Source organism: Myxine glutinosa, chromosome 14 (genome assembly GCF_964187855.1).
Source record: "Myxine glutinosa chromosome 14, kmMyxGlut1.1, whole genome shotgun sequence".
Lineage (NCBI taxonomy): Eukaryota > Metazoa > Chordata > Myxini > Myxiniformes > Myxinidae > Myxine > Myxine glutinosa.
This window is the reverse complement of record NC_136274.1, coordinates 40,402,791-40,423,156: the sequence shown is the minus strand read 5'-3', so window position 1 is coordinate 40,423,156 and position 20,366 is coordinate 40,402,791. Positions and strand designations below refer to the sequence as shown.

General features: G+C 45.5%; 1 protein-coding gene across 4 annotated transcripts in view; it reads left to right on the top strand.

The window, feature by feature from the left end:
• The window catches only part of LOC137439654 (acetyl-CoA carboxylase), a 280,655-nt gene that overhangs the window by 245,344 nt on the left and 14,945 nt on the right, over nucleotides 1-20,366 (top strand). For all 4 annotated transcript variants that reach the window (XM_078768288.1, XM_068135620.2, XM_078768287.1 and 1 more), the window contains 3 exons: nucleotides 5,492-5,627; nucleotides 7,966-8,143; nucleotides 8,309-8,421. In XM_078768288.1, the coding sequence (XP_078624414.1) occupies nucleotides 5,492-5,627; nucleotides 7,966-8,143; nucleotides 8,309-8,421 (427 nt within the window). The remainder of the gene's footprint in view (nucleotides 1-5,491; nucleotides 5,628-7,965; nucleotides 8,144-8,308; nucleotides 8,422-20,366) is intronic.

The window sequence follows — 20,366 nt, the reverse complement described above, 5'->3', positions numbered from 1 at the left end:
GTCATCACGTGCCGAAATTCACCCCTTGCCGAGTGTATCGGCACCATTGTCACTTTTGATACAATCGTACCGAACTTGCTCAATTGAGCACACAAGTCCTCACATTTCACAAAGGGAGGCACATTAGACACATAGACCCACACCGCAGGTGTATCTAATGGGGAAACCACTAGAAACAGGTCGGGTTCTTTGAGAAGGCCTTGCTCCACAACGGAGTTCACCATGTGCACCTCCGATACAAACACAACCACCTTCTTGTTCGTTCGAGAGGCTGCACGGATATTATGCGAGCTGATGCTCTTTCCGATTGCGAGAAGCACTTGTTCTATCTTTACCTCGATCGGAGGGTCGCACACCAGCCCATGCTTGCGAGTGAGCGACTCGTACAAGCTATTCCTCAAACAATCGTTTGCCATAGCGAACGTAAATTAAATAAATAAAAGGTGAGAAATCAACAAAACGATACCAACCACAAGCACCACCGGCAAGTGGAGGTAAAACCAAAACCAATGGACTAAGTCGAAGAAACGTTTACAGCAGCTAAACACCACTGCCTGGACTAGGAAAACATGGCAAAATGGAGGCCAGGCCTCAAACCCGGAGGTTCGAAAGAGGCAACCGAACACCACCTACCGTGTGTGCTCTCTCCCTCTTTCTCATCTCAACAAAGAAAAGGACACACAGGGGAAACTTTAAAAGCATAAACAAGGACACAAGGGAGTGAAATGGGGAATAGGAAAAACAACCAACATGACAGAGAACTCGCGGGTCAACACGCACAGCCACCATGATACCACACGCACACCCAACTCTCCAACGACCAACAGGGGGCGAGAGAGAGGGAAAGGAGAGAGAGGGAAAGGATAGAGAGAGGAAGGAGAGAGAGAGAGAGAGAGAGAGAGAGAGAGAGAGAGAGAGAGAGAGAGAGTGAGAAAGAAAGAAAGAAAGAAAGAAAGGAAAGAGAGAGAAAGGAGAGAGAGGGGAAGGAGAGAGAGGGTAAGGAGAGAGAGAGGGGAAGGAGAGAGAGAGGGGAAGGAGAGAGAGAGGGGAAGGAGAGAGAGAGGGGAAGGAGAGAGAGAGGGGAAGGAGAGAGAGAGGGGAAGGAGAGAGAGAGGGGAAGGAGAGAGAGAGAGGGGAAGGAGAGAGAGGGGAAGGAGAGAGAGGGGAAGGAGAGAGAGAGAGGGGAAGGAGAGAGAGAGAGGAGAAGAGAAAAAGAGAAGAGAAAAAGTGAAGAGAAGAGAAAAAGAGAAGAGAAGAGAAAAAGAGAAGAGAAGAGAAAAAGAGAGAGAAAAAGAGAAAAAGAAGAGAAGACGGGGGAAGAGGGGGGTGGGGGGGAGGGGAGGGGAGAGAGACTTGACTTTTATGTCCTTTTATTACAAAAGTATAAAATAAAGATTCCATACAGTCAAAACCAAAAGAGACAAACTAGTTACATACAATTTTACCGTAGGGGAAACCAAAACCAACAAAACGTTTAACTACCAAAAAAAGCACAAAAGATATTTAGCAAAGACTAGAGGGAAAGCACCAAGCGGCCATCAGATATTTTACAAAAATCATCATTTATACACCACATTCTTTCAAAGAGTTCAAGTTGGCTGGAAAGCGAGTAACAGTGAAAATCAAGTTTTATCCGTGGTTTTCACAAAGTGCTCTGAACATTGCTACAGTATCTGTACTGTACAAATCATTCTTTATCTTTGATTTCCTAGTTTTATAAATTGCCAATTTTGCTTGGGAAATGAAAAAGTTTGCAAGAATTGTTGCTTGGATGTTAAAGGGGCCGCTTGGACCTAAAATGAAAATTGGAAAACTCAAAACCAAGGGAATGAGGTGCATATAGCACTTTCAAGAAAATAAAAAGAGGAGTTTAAACGATTGCATCGAATATATGCATGGGACAAGGTTTCACTCTGTCCACAAAAGGGACACTGATCACTTATCGCTTGTGAAAAGCGATGAATAAGAGTTTGTCGGTATTTTCCAATGTGCGATTCTCCATTGGGGATCATTACCAGCCTGTTTTGGCACAGGATTTTTATGATACCATCCCCAATTTGGGGAGAAAGGAGCAGAGTGTGGCAGGACTGCAGACCACTTAAAAGGTGCTGGGGTAGATAAGGAGGGAAAAATAACTTTTAAAGATTGGAGTTTTTTTTTTTTTTTTGTTTTTTGGGATACTGAATCGACAAGGTTTTATGGTTATCACTGGAAGAGGAAAAGGAGTGGCCAAAATTTATTGCCTCCAAGTTTTCAGATGCAGACAAAAGACAGTGGTGGGGCAGATGGAGAGTAGACAATGTGAAGATAAACAAAAAATGGAAAAGAAAATGTGAAAACGACGAGAAAAAGGGATAGAAAGATCGAAAGTCAGAGCAGCTCGTACCTCACCACACATGCACAGCCGCCATCTTGCCACACCCAAACACAGCGACAGCCAGCAGGGGGCGCATGAGAGGGAAGGGAGGGTGGGGGAGAGAGAGAGAGCAGGAGAGGGAGGAGGGAGAGTGAGGGAAAGGGAGGGAGAAAGAGAGAGAGAGAGGGGGGGGAGGGAGGGAGAGAGTAGGAGAGGGAGGAGGGAGAGTGAGGGAAAGGGAGGGAGGAAGGGAGAGCGAGGGAAAGGGAGGGAGGAAGGGAGAGCGAGGGAAAGGGAGGGAGGGAGGAAGGGAGAACGAGGGAAAGGGGGGGAAGGGAGAGTGAGGGAGGCGGGAGAGCGAGGAAAAGAGAGGAGGAGTATGAGAGGGAGGAGGGAGAGCGAGAGAAAGAGAGGGAGGGAGGAAAGGAGAGCGAGGGGGAGTAGGAGAGGGAGGAGGGAGAGTGAGGGAAAGGGAGGGAGAAAGAGAGAGAGAGAGAGAGAGGGGGGGGGGAGGGAGGGAGAGAGTAGCAGAGGGAGGAGGGAGAGAGTAGGAGAGGGAGGAGGGAGAGTGAGGGAAAGGGAGGGAGGAAGGGAGAGCGAGGGAAAGGGAGGGAGGGAGGAAGGGAGAACGAGGGAAAGGGGGGGAAGGGAGAGTGAGGGAGGCGGGAGAGCGAGGAAAAGAGAGGAGGAGTATGAGAGGGAGGAGGGAGAGCGAGAGAAAGAGAGGGAGGGAGGAAAGGAGAGCGAGGGGGAGTAGGAGAGGGAGGAGGGAGAGCGGGAGGAAGGAAGGGAGAGCGAGGGAAAGGGAGGGAGGAGGGAGAGCGAGGAAAAGTCAGGGAGGAAGAGAGAGAGAGGAAGAGAGACACACAGAGACAAAGAGAGAGACACAGAGACAGAGAGGAAGAGACAGAATGAGGGCAATACACATAATCTGGAAAGGAAGGGGGTTGGGCTTGGAGAGGATTAATGAGGGTGGAAATGATTGTTAGTATAGATGGTGGATGTCCTGAGGTGAGGGTGAAAAGCTTTCTTGCCCTGGAAGGACGAATGACATTGAACAGACTGAGCAAGTTGGTTCCATAGATGAGAGAAAAGAGGAACAAATTAGTGCAGGTTAGCAGTGATTCTGGATTTTGGGAGTTTTACCAAAAGTGGGTTACTGGCAGCCAGTGTGTGCCCTGCATAAACTTAGGGGAGTAGGGGGAGCAGGGCAGCATCGAAAGGTCAGACATTGCAAGACCAGAAAGGAGGTGGAAGAATACGAAGAGGCCACTGACTTGTCCGCAATGTGGGGAATAGCAGGCCCAGATATTTGGCTTCATTGCAGGAGATTCCAATGAGTTTGAACCCCCTTGGTCTCCAGGGAATCAAGTTGAGGCAGGTGCCAGCTCAAAGGGTTGAGCAATACTCTATTGATGCCGTCTGGAATAACGTTTGTCTGTCCGTCCGATGTATGTATGTCCCTTCTGTCGGCATTTTGCAGGTTTATTCCCTTTAAAATTTGTTTTCTCTGCAACCGTTGATCCAATGGACGCAATTTTCACCATAGGAGTGACTCTCCTGTAGAATTTTTTATGATAATTATGACGTCATACGTCACGTTGTGCGTGTGCCATATTGCAAAAACCGAAAAACTTTGCATTTCTATAGCTCCGTAACCGCTCCATGGAAAAAAAAGAGAAAGATGGCTCATTGTAAAGTACTCCGCATGGGAAATAGAAGATGTTAATGATGGGGTCATAGGTGCTTTCGTTATGACATCATAAATCGACATGTAGAAAGCTTGATCCGATCAGTATGAAATTTCTTGAGTGTCATCTCGGTATAAATTGATCGATAATTTTTTTTTTAATCATTCTTGTTTTTTTTGCAATCTCATGGTCTACCAGTTTTATCCATGGCTCCATATTGTCCCTTGCTAGTTGCCTCATTTCAGCCATGATGTCACTTGGCTCCCCCTGAAGATGTCCAATAGATATTGCATCCCTTGCGAGTTTATCTTCCTTCTCACCCATGGGTATGTGTACTACTACTATGTCTGCAGTGATGACCTTGTGGTCTGAGCCAAATTTCCTTCCTAAGGCGAATTTCAATCCTGCTCATCAGGCACTGCGAGTCTTTGAGTTATGGCCACCTTGTCATCCTCCTTGGTATTGGTGAAAACACTTAACGAGACATCCTCATAAACCCCACAATTATGCTTGTGCACGTTGCCATCAAGATGAAGATTTGTCTCCTTACTGAAGGAGCCATGATTAAGAAAATTGTCATCTTATTCAATGATGTCCAGCATGTCTTGAGCAAATGACGTGTGAGTAGCTTGATCTTCTTCCACAGTCTTGTGGAGAAGTCAAAGCTCATAATGATGTAGCTTTATTTTTCAAAGTCCTGCAAACTAAGATCTGCAGACATGTTTGGCTGCAGGAATACCCACCATATTGATATTTTATTTTTGGTGAGGTTCCACAAGCTCCATGGATTTAAGCAATTGCCTCCTCAGTGTGCACCTGCTTTGGCCCGAGGCTTGCTGAGTTGAAACGACGAGCCATATACAATTTTGTACATTGTGTTTTTGGTTATGCTGACTCGTTTCTGCCATGTTCCTGTCTGAAACGGTACGGAAAAACCACTACTCGGTGGATGTCTTTAAACCACACAGCAACTTTAAAATGCTACTTTTGATTGTAATTGGTAACAATTTTATCATCGATACTCGTGGAATGAGAAACGCGAGCAGAATCGAATGCTACAGCCTAGAGTTGAATTGTATAAAGTTATTGAGATTGTTAATATACAGTCATGTGAAAAAGTAAGTACACGCCATTTAAAGTTTTGACTTTTTCAACATATTTCAACATACAGCTATTTGATCTTCATTTCAACAATATTGATAGATAAAGGTGATATAATATAACAACTATCATGAAACATTTACATTTTGTAGTCCATTGTATAATTTAAATAAACATAAATGCAAATTTCGCATGTGGAAAAAGTAAGTACAATAGTACAATTACAATGAATACAATAGAACGTTCATCAAAAGCCTTGTTATTCAATTGCAGAGCACGTGTGATTATACAAACCCGACATTTATTGGTGATGCCCTTTTCATATTTATTTTATTTTAAATAGATTACTCAACAAGCAGGCCAAGTATGGTTTCCAGATTCAGCGTTCAAGACTGCTCAGGCCATCAAGGACTTTAACCGAGAAGGCCTCCCCCTCATGGTGTTTGCAAACTGGCGAGGCTTCTCTGGTGGTATGAAGGGTGAGTTGTACTTGACATTAGCACGGTTTGTCCCGTAACATTGCTGTCGGTGTTCATTTTTCAATATTTTCTCAGGAAGCAACTTTTAATATAAAGAGATTCACCTTACCACTCAGGTATAACAGGCGACGTTTTACCACAGACGACGTATTACCACAGGAGATTTTTTTAATTAACGCCACATGGGAAGGGTCAAGTCCAAAAACTGAGTGTGGCCTTCTGTGTAGAAAGGCAAAGAAAGAAGATGTGGAAAGTATAATCAGGATGGGATGTCGCAGATGATTGGCCTACAGTAAAATAAAGGGGCAAGGGGATTCAGGTAACTCCACAGACAAACAAGGAGTGTTCGAGATGGCACCAATTGTGAAAACTCGTGGCCTTGGAATGGCCTCCCAGAATGCTGTGCTTGGTTCAGCTCCAGTCATGAACTAGCAGAGAAGGGGATCCAAGATTATGCGCCAGATGATGAGGAAGCCCTTCCAGGGTGTTACACCCGGGTTGGGTCTCTGGTTTTCTGGTGGTAAGCCTGTGGGAACATAGAATATAGACAAAAGTGGGTCGACGAAAACATCCGTTCAGGAAAACACCGAACCACCACCAGAGCATTCACCACCAATTCACCGTACTAGTTTCATTCACAGGTCTGCAGTCCTCAATCCTTTGAAACAATCAGCTGTCGCCAAGTCCTTACAGGCCCAGTCCAGGTTCGAGCCCAGGCCAGACCTCTCTTTCCACGTCTCCCTCCTCTGGAAAATTATTCCTCTTATAATTCCGATCATGTGACCTCACTCACTTGGCTGCTGACAACAAATGGGTCAGCCAATCAAGATTAACCCAACTATAAACAAGTTCATGACAGTAGATGTAGTTACAGAGCTGCTTCTGTCACTCAAGCTTTTGGGTCTCACTATCTGCCATGATGTTTCCTGGGAAAACCACATTTCAAATCTGGCCTCCAAAGCCAGTCGCCGACTGGGCATCCTCCGTCGTACGAAGTCCTTCCTTGGCACACCTGAGCTCCGCACCACATACAAGGCTTTCGTCCGCAGCTCAATGGAATACTGCTCCACAGATCTCCCGATGTCCCTGCTCTCAAATGTTGTGTTTGTGTGCTTCCCATTCTCTCCCCATCTTGTCTACCACTCCCCTTATTATATACTTTGTGTGTCAGTTTGATTTTTTTGTGTGATAAATGTGAGCAATTTCACGAGCCTCGATGCTGCATCCAAAAAAAAAAAGTCCGAATCCAGATCCGGCCTATCAATGTATCCATTGTATAATCAACTGTTCATCGGTGTCCTTTCATAGGTGTGTGGTGTGCTGATACAAAACATAAACTGTTCAGCCTGGCGAGGGTGTGCTTTCTACCGAGTGCCGTTCTGGATATTTATGTTCATATCGGAGGTTATGTTTTCATCCCTATTTGTCTAGCCTGGTGTTGGCTTAGCGGTTAGGGTGCCGGCTTGGGATCCGAGGATCCTGGGTTCGAATCCCGGTCGATCACTGAATTCACGCCAGGCGGGTTGACTCAGCCTGTCATCCCTCCGAGGTCGGCAAATTGAGTACCAGCTTGCTGGTAATTCCCTGCGTGTCGCAAGAGGCGACCAACAGGGTTGGCGGCAGGAAGAGCATCCGGCCGTAAAACATTGCTTCAAAAAGGGGACCACTATGCCCGAAAAAGGCCAACCCCCGCTCTGCGGAGAAAATGGCTTCTAAAGGTTGTCCCCTATTTGTCTGTTTATCTGTCTGTGAGCAGGATATCTCATCAAAAATCAATGGACGGATTTGGATGAAATTTGGGAGACAGGTTTGGTGTTTACCAAGGACGAATTGATTCGATTTTGGTGAAGATCTGGATATGATACATTTTAAAGTGATTCTTGACCATTGAGATATGGGGCCAAAAACAATAATATAGCATGATGTATCAAAGTTGTGGATGGATGCGGATGAAATTCGGGAGACAGGTTTGGTGTGTACCAAGGACGAATTGATTGCATTTTGGTTCAGGTCTGACTCCAGATCTGGCCTATCAGTGGGATACAAAACGTAAACTGTGCAGCCTGGTGGAGGTATGCTCTCGACTGTGTGCCCAGTGCAATGGTTTGTTGGACAGCTGAAATCACTTAAATTTCTTCGTTTTGCTGCGAACTAGTGAGACGTATTTGGCGAGTAATTCCACTGCCATGGTAATCCTGCTTGCTTGGTAATTTATTTGAAGAGACGACACTTGATAGCAGTTTTTAAATGTTAAACTATATAACTTATTTGGCAGTTATTTTAACCACATGATTTCTGAACACTAGTCAGGGCTTTGCTGCGCGTGTGTACCATTCAGACATGTACGACCAGGTACTCAAATTTGGTGCCATGATAGTCGATGGGCTGCGTGAGTACCGACAGCCTGTCATGGTGTACATCCCCCCACATGCCGAGCTTCGTGGTGGCTCATGGGTTGTCATTGATCAGACCATCAACCCTGCACACATGGAGATGTATGCAGACCCTGAGAGCAGGTATGCTTTATTATAGGTAGTGTTGGAAAAGGTTCTTTGGTTCAGACGATTTAGAGATGGTTAATCAAGTAATCTATCAATGGATACATGGATAATATTCTCCCATTGGGACTACCCTGGTATTCTTTTTTGTTGTTGCTGATCCATTGTTATCAATTCTGCCAGGGGAGGTGTCTTGGAAGCTGAAGGTACAGTGGAGATTAAATTCAAGCGAAAGGACCTTGTCAAAACCATGCGTCGGATCGACTCCATCTACAGCAACTTAGTCAAGCAGCTCGGTAAGTATCGAGTTGTATAGTATGGAGTCTATAAAGGTTGATCAGACCAGGTTCACTATGTTTTGTGATTTGGGTGGGAGAATGGGTTAAGATGGCGGCGGTAAGGTGGTTAGCAAGAGCATGGGTGTGTTTTTGGAGAGGTGGAGGATTTTAATATTAACGTTGCTCCTCGTGATGTATTTCACTTAAAGCGGCCCACTCGGTGAAACGATCAGTCCAAACTAATATAAGGTAGCGCATGATGTGCAGTTAGGCCATTGGGTGACACACGTCTGAGTCGGAGTGCTGATTTGCGTAATCGTTTTACCTGACTGCCTTTATTAAAAAACCTTTTTTTGTTCATCATGCAAAAGTGTAGTGTTTGTGTAGCAGATGATACATGCTGATTTGAATTCACTAGGAATCCTTTCCGGCACGGGTCTATGATTTTTAGGTTAGGTGGGGTGCAAAAAATTTACATTGCATCGGAAAACTTGATCTTTTCTACCCCTGCTAATTTCGGTCCCCATGTGTTTTATACCTCTCCCCCCCCCCCCCCCACCCCCCTCCCCTTCCCACGCCTCCTGCCCCCAAGCCCTCTCCCTCCCACACTTCTCCCTGCTCTCAAATGTTGTGGTTGTGTGCTTCCCCTTCTCTCCCCATCTTGGCTTCCGCTCCCTCTTTTGTATATTTTGTTTGTCTGGTTGATTTGTTTGTGAAATAAATGTTAGCTCTTTCACGAGCCTCGATTCAGTATACAAAAAAAACCAAAAAAAAAACACAATTTTTCCGAGCAGAGTGAGGCGTGGGACTCTTTGAGGCTCATTGTATACCCTGGAGAATTTCCTACGGTCAAAAAGCATGTTCTTGAGTCTTGAAAACACAGATTGAGTGCCGAATTCAAACAGAATGGTAGGGCCTCTGGATTATCTGATATTTCGGAAAGCATTCCACTTCTTGGTTCGTGAATGGTTCGGAGAAAAGCTTCTCCGATGACAAATGGTTCCGGTAATTTTGTGAATCACCAATTAACCACCATGGGAACAAATTGAATCGTACAAATCCGTTCCATGCTGAACACTGCGGTCAACAACAGCTGTGGTCTGAGGAATGTCGGGTGATCCCACATTCCGAGACCACATCTTCGGTTATATACACCTCAATACATATGAAAAAAAAAAAAAGATTACCTTTGAAGGGAGGGGTTTAGGGAAGGTTGCACCCTCCCTCCCCCCCAGTCCCTCCTGGATCCACCCCTGGCCATGATGGGGTACAAAAATCTGTGGCACTGAAATGCTGTGTGTGCATCTGGGCTTGCTGGCATCTGGGCATCTGGGCCTGTGTGTGCTTTACCTATAGGTTGGCATACAGACTATTTGTCCATATGCCAGCCTTTAGCTATAGGCTGGCATATGGACAAACAGCTATATAGGTTGGCATCCATGGTGAGGAAGAAATTCCTCCTTGATTGCCCCACTGAGTGCGGAGAGAAAAGCGAGGTCATAAGAACGATGGCGTTGCTGGTACCTAGAGTGATCTGGGGAGGGCAGACATCACTTCCCCGAAGCTTAGTGGTTGTATTTGTCTCGAGTCAAGTCCAGTGTGTTATCGTGCATGTTTGTCTGCATGATCACGTGCAATTTGTTCTCACTCCTCTATGAGCCTTAGACCCTGTCGAAAAAAAACCCAGAGATAATCTACACATTTTGTAATGAGGGGAAAAAGCTGACGTAGTCTCATGCGGCGGTTTATCCATAACCCACAGATTTCCACAGGCCTTTATTCCTCGCCTTTGCAATCGTCTTCCGGTCATGTTCCAAGGCAAGAAGTGAGAATGAGCATCTTAACCCTCCAGCAGGCCCTCGTTATTGATTGTCTACTTAATCCGAGTTTGCAATTGGCGTGACTTGACGTTTTATGGTTGCGCAAGAACAACTGCGCCTATGGAGCTCCAGGGCGTGACATATTTCTGCACCCTCCTGCCTCGACTGCCTGGATAGTGTGTGGTCAAGGGTTTGTTTGTTTTTGTATTTTTTTTTTTTTTTTGTATACAAGATCGAGCGTCGTGAAAAAGCTCACATCAATCACAAAAAAGGACAAACGGACACACAAACCATACAATAAAGGGAGCGGGAGACAAGATGGGGAGAGCGAAGGAAGCACACAAGTACAACAGCAGAGAACAGGGACATCGGGAGATCCCTGGGTGGGAGAGGTATAAAACACATGGACACTGCTAGAACATCTAGGAAAGAAAGAAGTCGTGATTTCAAAAAAAAAAAGTGAATTAACGCAGTTCTGGGGTGAATTGCCCCACTGAGTGCATCCTCCTCCACTCCTTGGTTTCCGTTTCCGGTCTTGCTGGCGAGGGTTCGTTTATTCTCAGCTCTCCATGCTATCCATCGAAATCGAAGTTAAGTAATTGTTCCCATTTGTATTTTCGTTATAACTATTTATTTTATGGTGTATATATTGTCTCCCGACGAAGATTTTCGGTGCAAATCTTTCATACCTGTATTGATAATCGTGTTAATTCGGGTCGTGTTTTGAGGCCTTGTAGTTGTACAGTGAACACTGTACAACCTTGAGGCTTTGTTTTTCTCTCAGCGGTCCGTGTTTTTGTGATCCAATAACTTTCGTTCTCTGTTTTCCCAATCTTTTCACCCCATAGCCCTCTACCTCTTCCTTGTGTAAATCACAACTCAAAAAAATCAAAAAAAAAAACATTTCCTTCTCTGTTCTCATTCGTTTATTCATTCTTATTCGTTCGTTCGTTCGTTCTTCGACCACGTGTTTCTCCCCCATTTCCCCAGATAGATTGTCAAATTTCAACTCGTTATTTTATCGTCCATGCGTTATTGTTTTGATTATAGTTACTTTTGGTTTGAATTTCCTGTAACTTGTAATTATTTAATCGCGTTCTGCTCCTCGTGTGCGGCCTTGTAGTTGTACCCCCGTCGGTGTTTGTTATCTTAATCGTGTTTTGCTTTGCTCTTAGTTTTTTTCCCTTCTACCCTGAACATAATACTCTGTCTAACGTTCTAAATCCCCACCTCCCCCCCCCCCCCCCCCACCCCCAAAAACCAAACAAACAAAAAAAAAACCAAAAACATTTATTTTCCTTTCTCCACGTGAACTGTTGACTCATCCTGTATTTTCTGTCCAGGTGTGCTGTTCGCCCCGCCCCCATTAACTCCTTGCCATCCACCGTTTGCCCTTCACATGACTCGTGGTGGTCCCTCTCGGCTCTCCCCCCGTTGGTATTTTTGTGCACATAAGATTGTTCACGGTTCTGTTTAAATATTATTTAAATATGTATAACCTTTCCCCTTCAGTGTTTTACTCAGTGGTATTTTACAACACGCTGTTTTTCTTCCTATTTAAAAGGCTTTTCTCAATTTCCTCTCCAACTCATTCCACCTCAAAAAAAAGAAATTCAATATCTTATACGTCTCCCTCACTACATGGTCTAAATTCACATTCATTCCATCCCTCCTCCATCATTCTGAACCGGATTGCTAACTTGAAAATCACAACAAACCCAATTTGTTTTCAATGTTCGTCTTTCATTAATCATCCACTTTCTAAACTCCCCTCTTGCCCCTCCCATCCAAATCCCTCCCCTTGCACCTACACTCTTAAACTCCCCCCTTGCCCCGCCACTCTTAAACTCCCCCCCTACCCCTCCACTCCTGAACTCCCCCCTTGCCCTTCCACTCCTGAACTCCCCCCTTGCCCTTCCCCTCCTAAACTCCCCCCTCACTCCTCCCCTTCAAAACTCCCCCCCAACCCCTCCCATTCAAATCTCCCCCCATACCATTCCTCTCCAATTCTCCCTCCTCTCCCCTCCTCCTCAAAGCTGCCTCCTCCCCACTTCGTCTCCCTTCTATCTCATACCTCCACCCCCCCCAACCTTCTTCTTTCCTCTGCCCCCCCTCAAACAACCCCTCACTGTGCCTCATCCCTTCACCTTCAAACCTTTCATCCTCCTCATCCTTCCGTTTCTTGGAACTCTTCTGCAATCGCTGACACACTAACAACTGCTCTCCCTACCTCCCCCTCTCATCCTTCATCTTACCCTACTCCTCCCCTCCCCTGTCCTGTACCCGATGCTCCCCCTCTCTCTTCATTAACGGTATGGACCTCAAACATCCGGGGCCTTCGCTCAAACCTGACTGATCTCTCCATACAGGTTGCTTCTGACAATCCAGACTTGATCTGCTTAACAGAGACTTTCCTCCTTCAAGATGTCTCTGATTCCTTAATATCTCTTCCTGGTTACTCCCTCCTCCGGTATGATAGACCTGAGCCTCGGCCTGGTGGTGGGGTGGCTATCTTTATCAAAAACTCTCTTCCTCACTCTCCTTGCACTGCCCTCTCTCCTCCTCACCCCCAGGAGTACCTCTGGCTACGGCTTCCTCTCCGCTCCCACCTTTTGTTCATATGTGTTCTGTACCGTCCCCCAAACAGTGATGACTCCATCTACATTTCACTGTCTGACAACATGGACCAACTTCTATCCACTCATCCCAACTCTCTCTTCCTCATATGTGGTGACTTCAATTGTCATCATGCCACCTGGTTGGGTGTGGGTTCCTCTCTCACCAGTCATGGCACCTCAGCAAAGGACTTCTGTGACTCACTGGGATTGACACAATCTGTCAATTTCCCGACCCGGATCTCAGCCAATGGAGTATCTTCTCTTCTAGACTTGGTTATGACTAACTTCCCTGCTAATGTCTGCTGCTCTTCTTCTGCTCCAATCGGTTCTTCTGATCATGTGCTTGTCAAAGTGGACATCTCTCTGGCCATTCTCAGAGAGCCTCCTCAGCGTCGACGAGTCTGGCATTTCACTCAGGCCGACTGGGACGGTCTTCAAGCAGCCATCAATCGTCTGGATTGGTCTCCCATCTCCACTGCCTCTGACATCAATTCTTCCTGGGAATTCTTCCAAAGCAAACTGATCTCTCTCATGCACAGATTTATCCCATCTCGCCTTCAGTTGTCTTACCCTTCCTCCCGTCCATGGTACACTGAATCTTGTGGTGAGGCAGTTGCCCTGAAACAACTTGCCTTTGCCTCTTGGAAGGCTAATCCAACTGAAGGAAATCTCAGTTCCTTCCACCAAGCTCGGAACAAGTGTGTGTCTACCCTCAGGAGTGCCAGGAAGCACTATCTCTCCTCACTCAAGAATGAACTCTCAAACCTGTCTCCTTCCTCCAAATCCTGGTGGCGTCTGGTCAAATCCGTTTCTGGTGTTTGTTCCCCCTCCATCCCCTCCCTCACCTCAAATGGCCACACAGTTGACATCGCACGTGACAAAGCCGAATGCCTCAACTCTGTGTTTGCCTCAAAATCCTTAGTCCCAAACCCATCTCTCTCTGTTCCCACCTTTCCCAGTCGAACCAAACTGCTCCTGGACTCTGTGACATTCTCTCCTGACAAGGTGGAGGAGTTTTTGTCAAACCTCGACTCTGATTCTGCAACTGGACCAGATGGCATCAGCCCACGGGTCCTAAAATCCTGCTCTGCCGCTCTATCTCACCTTCTCTCTGTTCTTTTCACCCTATCTTTTGCTCAAGGTCATCTGCCAGCATCCTGGAAATCAGCAAACATTACCGCTTTACACAAAAAAGGTGCAAAAACAGATCCTTGCAACTACAGACCAATCAGCCTGCTCCCAATTATCAGCAAAGTCATGGAATCCATCATTGCTTCGGATATGAAATCTTTCCTCTTCTCCAATGGCTTGATCTCTGATCATCAATTTGGTTTCAGACCAGGTCACTCTACTCTGGACATGCTGCTTCTGCTGTCTCAACAATGGATGGAGGTCCTCAATGCCAAACAGGAAATCAGAGCTGTCTCCCTTGACATATCACGTGCCTTCGATACGGTCTGGCACCCAGCTCTGCTCACCAAACTCTCCTCCTATGGTATCCATGGAAATCTCCATGCATGGCTTGCGGACTTCCTCTCTGGTCGTAGTCAACGTGTGGCCCTGAATGGATTTCTCTCATCTCCCCTTCCCGTTCAGGCTGGAGTTCCCCAAGGCAGTGTGCTGGGCCCTGTGCTTTTTCTGGTCTTTATCAATGATCTCTCCGACTCTCTGTAAAATCCTCTGTATCTCTTTGCTGATGACTCCACTCTCTGCCGCTCCATTCCTCTTCCCTCAGATCGGCAGTCTGCAGCCTCCTCACTCTCTGAAGACCTGGACAAAATCACAGACTGGTCAAACATGTGGAACATGTCTTTCAATCCTGACAAATCTCACACTCTTACTATGTCTCTCCGAAAAGATCGACTGGACAACCCTCCCATCTACTTTCTCAACAATCCTCTCCAAGAAGTTCTGTCGCTCAAGCTTTTGGGTCTCACCATCTGCCATGATCTTTCTTGGGAAAACCACATTTCCAAGCTGGCCTCCAAAGCCAGTCGCCGACTGGGCATCCTCCGTCGTGCGAAGTCCTTCCTAGGCACACCTGAGCTCCTCACCACATACAAGGCTTTCATCCGCAGCTCAATGGAATACTGTTCTCCCCTATGGGCTGGTACTCCTGCCTCACACCTGGCTCGGCTTCACGCTGTTGAATCCAAAGCTTTCAGAATCATTGGAATCTCACGCGATGAAGCTATCTCTGAGGGCCTTTCACTCACTCACCGCAGGCAGGTAGGTGGTCTTTCTGTCTTCTACCGACTCCTCTCCGGCCTTGCTCCCCCAGCTCTCTCTGTGCTCTGTCCCCCAAATATTCCTACAGGTCGCACAAGATCTGCCAGCCACCCTCTGATGGTTAAACTGCCGAAATCTCGGCTCTCTGCTCACCTTCACTCTTTCATTCCTCTTTTCTCCCGCCTCTGGAACAAACTCCCATACTCACTTCAATCACACTCCTCCCTCCAGGTCTTCAAAACAGCTGTTCACCACCATCTCTTATCTTCCCCTATCCAAAACCTTGATCTTTTCTACCCCCACTAATTCACCCCAGATCCACCTTGTTTGAAATTCCAACTTCTTTCCTGGAAGTCTTGGCAGTGTCCATACGTTTTATACCTCTCCCACCCCCCCCCCCCCTTCCCATGCCTTCCCCCCAAAGCCCTCTCCCTCCCACAGTTCTCTCGATGTCTCCATGTCTCTCGGTCCCTGCTCTCAAATGTTGTGTTTGTGTCCTTCCCCCTCTCTCCCCATCTTGTCTACCGCTCCCGATGTTATTTGTTTTGTGTGTCTGTTTGTCTTTCTGTGTGATTAATGTTCGCTCTTTCACGAGCCTCGATCTTGTATACAAAAAAAAAAAAAAAAAAAAAAAAACATTAACGGGGGTAGAAAAGATCAAGGTTTTGGATGGGGGAAGATAAGAGATGGTGGTGAACAGCTGTTTTAAAGACCTGGAGGGAGGAGTGGGATTGAAGAGAGTGAGGGAGTTTGTTCCAGAGGCGGGAGAAAAAAGGAGTGAAGGTGAGCAGAGAGTCTTGATTTTGGCAGTTTAACCATCAGAGGGTTGCTGGTAGATCTTGTGCAACCTGTAGGTATATTTGGGGGACAGAGCACAGATAGAGCTGGGGGAGCAAGGCCAGATAGGAGTCGGTAGAAGACAGAAAGACGACCTACCTGCCTGCGCTGAGTGAGTGAAAGGCCCTCGGAGTTAGCTTCATCGCGGGAGATTCCAATGAAATTCCAATGAGGTTTGTTTGTTGAAGGCGCAGTTTGTGCGCCTGTGAGCAGGTGTGGCACCGAGGAATTGGGATTGTGAGGAGGTGTGCGGGTGATGTTGTTTGCATGTCGTCCTTTCTTTTGCACTTTGTACCATCCTGCTTTTGCAGAGGTGTTTCTTGTTTATGTTAGCCAATTGTATCACCAGTTAGACCAACTCCCACAATTGTGCGTGGAAGTTTACTTGCCATGCTGATCTGTACACTAAGACATTGAGATGCGGAGACCTCTGTATGCGGAAAGCCTGGACGTACAAGCATGTTGTTCGATTTTTATGCGTGCCTTTTAAGAATGAAGTGGCAGAAAAAATTGTTGCACGCATATTAGCGTGGCCTATGAAGATCTGTAGGGGACCAAAAAACAACAACTACCACGGTCCCCGAAAAGGCCAATCCCCGCTTTGCGGGGAAAAATGGCCTCTAAACGGTGGTTTATGAAGATCTGTGCGTAATTTTCAGCATCATCAGCAGTGACAAACTTTCGGCTGGTACTCTTCTGTATTGTCATTTTTAACATGATGCAAAGTACGAGAAATCACCACATTCACCGCTCAGCAGATCTCTCAGCTCACTGATGACTCCTGCTGGATGGAAATGATGGGAAAAAAATTTGCCAAGTCACAAACCCCATTCGAGGGCAGATGTGACCTGAACGAAAAGAAGAAGAAGAAGAAGCATTATAATATGTTGATGAACTGTTATTGCTTCTGTCCAATAATGCTTTCCCCTTTCCAAATTTGTTTGATCTTTTCTGTCCCACTTTTTTCCCCATTTGCAGTGTTCCAATTGACTCAGTGGAGCTCCTTAATTATTAATAATTTGATATATCACGTGCAAGACCAATCTGCCACTAGAGCCTTGGACCCCACCCCAGATTCACGCACGAATCATTGGTTCCAGACAAGGACACGGAATAGGCCAACACGTATTGTTTTCTCTGCACGTATTGTTTGCTTTCCGCTAAGTTATTCATCCTTGCTGCCTGATGGCGATGCTGACGCCTCGCTCTTTTTGTTCTACCACTGAGTGGGCCTACAGGTGGGAAAGAGAGCAGTTTTGCTTAGTGCTTCAGCGAGGAGCTTTTGGAAAGGCATCAAGTGGAGATAATTCTTTACCCACGAACAGCTGCTATTCACCAGAGCACGCTTCTGGCAATACTTTTAAAATTGCCTTTTTTGAATGGCAGCATGGAGGCCATTTGTGAAATTTTTAATGATTTTCCAAGATTACGCCAACAGCTTGAATAGTTGCATTCGGGCTTATCTGCATTGTTGTATTTTGCAACGAATGGGGTTTAATGACACATGCTTATTTTGCTGGTTCTCACAGTGATGCTTTATGCAGACCCGTTCCTGTAAAACGCTCCCTCGGTGGTCCCATTACCCCCCCTCCCCAGACCCTTCCAACCATAGACATTCCAAATGAAGCCATTCCCTGAGTTTATTTTTGGTGTGAGGATTTGTTTGTTTGTTACTTCCAACAAAAGAAAATTTGCAATGCCACTCTTCTTTGTCTTGCACCTCTTGTGAATGTTATATGCACTTACTCCTTGCATTAACCATTACTAGCAACGGTACCCGCCCTATGGGCGGGGCTTCAATTGGGAGGCCCAAATGAAAAGGCAAAATATCAGAAATTGAAGGCTTTTTTATTTTAAACGATTTATATAAACATCCGTTGAATCATATCACACGCAAATCATCAAAATCTAAACAGTATTAAATGTAGAATTTCAACAAAAGCCACATCACTGTTCATATCGGTAAATATTATTCCATAGTGTTTGGAAAAACTGGAAAATTGGGGGAGAAAATGGAAAAACAATATAGCCTATTTTACTCCAGGGGGTCCCAGGATTACCCACCCAAAATTTCGTTGCGATCGGTTCAGCCGTTTTTGCGTTACCTGCGAACGGACGGACAGACGGACATTTGGTGAATTATAGTAAGATGATCTTTTGGGGCTGGCAGGAGAGCCTGGAGGTACGCACACTTTTGAATCCCGCCCCGGCTATAAACTGTCGGCGTGGTGTTTCACAAGCAGGGTGAGGCATAAATGTCTGTGCCGTCCATCGGGAGGGCGTAAAACCGGACATGCTAGCTAGTGTTGGTGGACAGTAAAGATCCCACGGTGCCTTGCGCAAAGAGTCAGGGAGTCATCGCCGGCACCTTGAACAAATTACTCATTCTGGCTCCAACCTATGATCTTTCTTCGGCTCCACGCTCCCAGCAATGAGGCGAAGCCATGATCCATTTGCTGCTTTACTGATGGGGATTATATAGTGAACATCTGTACACTTCATTTCGGGAGTACTTTGGGTGCATTTAATTTTGGTTATGCTGTTGAGCAGGCACAAGTAAATACATGTTTCAGTACGTGCAAGTTTGTAATTGGTTGCGTTGATCTCCTTTTTCACCCTTTTTACCCCCCGCCACTGAAGGTGGATGGAGGTTATGTTTTCACCCTTTGTCTTTCTGTGTGTCTGTCTGTGTTTGGTTGTTTGTGAACAGGGTATCAAAAAAAGTTATAGACTGATTCGGACGAAATTTGGTGGAGAGTTTGGGTGTATTACAAGGACAAAACGATTATATTTTGGTGAAGATCCGGATCCGGATCCAGAGCAGAGATTTTTGAAATGATCCTTCATCATTGAGTGATTGGCCTAAAACCGATATATAGCACAATATCTCAAAATTTTATGGCCGGATTCGCACAAAACTTAGTGCACAGGTTCGGTGTGTGACAAGGACGAATCGAGTCAATTTTGGTGAAGATCTGGATACGAGAATTTTTTTAAATTCTTAAGCGATTCTTCACCATTGAGAAATGGGGTCAAAAATGATATGTATCACGATATCTCAAAAGTTTCTGGACGGTTTATGACAAAATTAGGTGGATGTGTTGGTTAGGTGACAATAACAAGCCAATTCGATTTTGGTTCAGCTCCGAATCCAGAACCCACAGATACAAAACAATGGGATACAAAACATAAACTGTTCAGCCTGGCGGAGGTGTGCGCTCTACCGAGTGCTGTTCTAGTTTGTTTGTCTGTCTGTGAGCACAATATCACAAAAGGTTATGGATGGATTCATCCTCAAAACTTGGTTGATAGGTTGGGTGTGTCACAAGAACTATTCGATTTTGATGAAGATCCAGATCCGGATCCAGATATGAGAAATTTTAAAGTGATTCTTCATAATCGGGTTGTATGTCTGGCTGTCCATCTACCCCTCTGTCTGGGATGGGCTTTCGTTCCTGCTATAACATGAGAACGGCTGAAGGGATCTAAGCCAAACGTGTTACAGGTATTTATAATGATGTAAAGGTGAACTGAGTCGTTTTTGGGGCCACAAGGTCAAAAGTCCAAGGTCATATCATGTTAGGTAAAATCTTGTTACCGTGATAACTTGTGAACCAGTGATGGGATTTTGAACAAAGTTGGTGGAATTATGTATTACTAGCAACGGTACCCGCCCTACGGGCGGGGCTTCAATGGGGAAGCCCAAATGAAAAGGCAAAATATCAGAAATTGAAGGCTTTTTTATTTTAAACGATTCATATAAACATCCGTTGAATCATATCACACGCAAATAATCAAAATCTAAACAGTACATGGCGCCCATTTTGAAAAAAAGATTGAATTCTGCAAAACGGAAGCGGCCGCTACACGTCTTTCTTAGTCGCACGTTTATGTGTGAAGAGTGCGCGCCGAATCTGTAACACGGAAGCGGCCACTACACCTGTTTCTCAGTCGCTTTGCACACGCTGCCGTGTTACTTCGGAGCCGCACGTTTATATAGGAAGAGTTTGTCAGGAGTCGATCTACTCTCTCCTGGTACGAAGAATTTCAATAAAAGCCACATCACTGTTCATATCGGTAAATATTATTCCATTGTGTTTGGAAAAATTGGAAAACTTGGAAAAACAATATAGCCTATTTTACTCCAGGGGGTCCCAGGATTACCCACCCAAAATATCGTTGCAATCTATTCAGCCGTTTTTGTGGTACCTTCGAACGGACAGACGGACGGACATTTGGTGAATTATAGTAAGATGATGCAAAGATTAACTGATTTGATTTTGGGGTGAATAGTTCACAGGTCAAAGGTCAAAGTCTGTAATTGATTATTGTTACCGGATAATGTAAGAACGGCGGAAGGGAACTAAGTCAAACTTACTACAAGTATGTATAATGGTGTAAATATGAACTGATTAGATTATGGGGTCAAAAATTATTAACTAAAATTAAGTAAAAATTA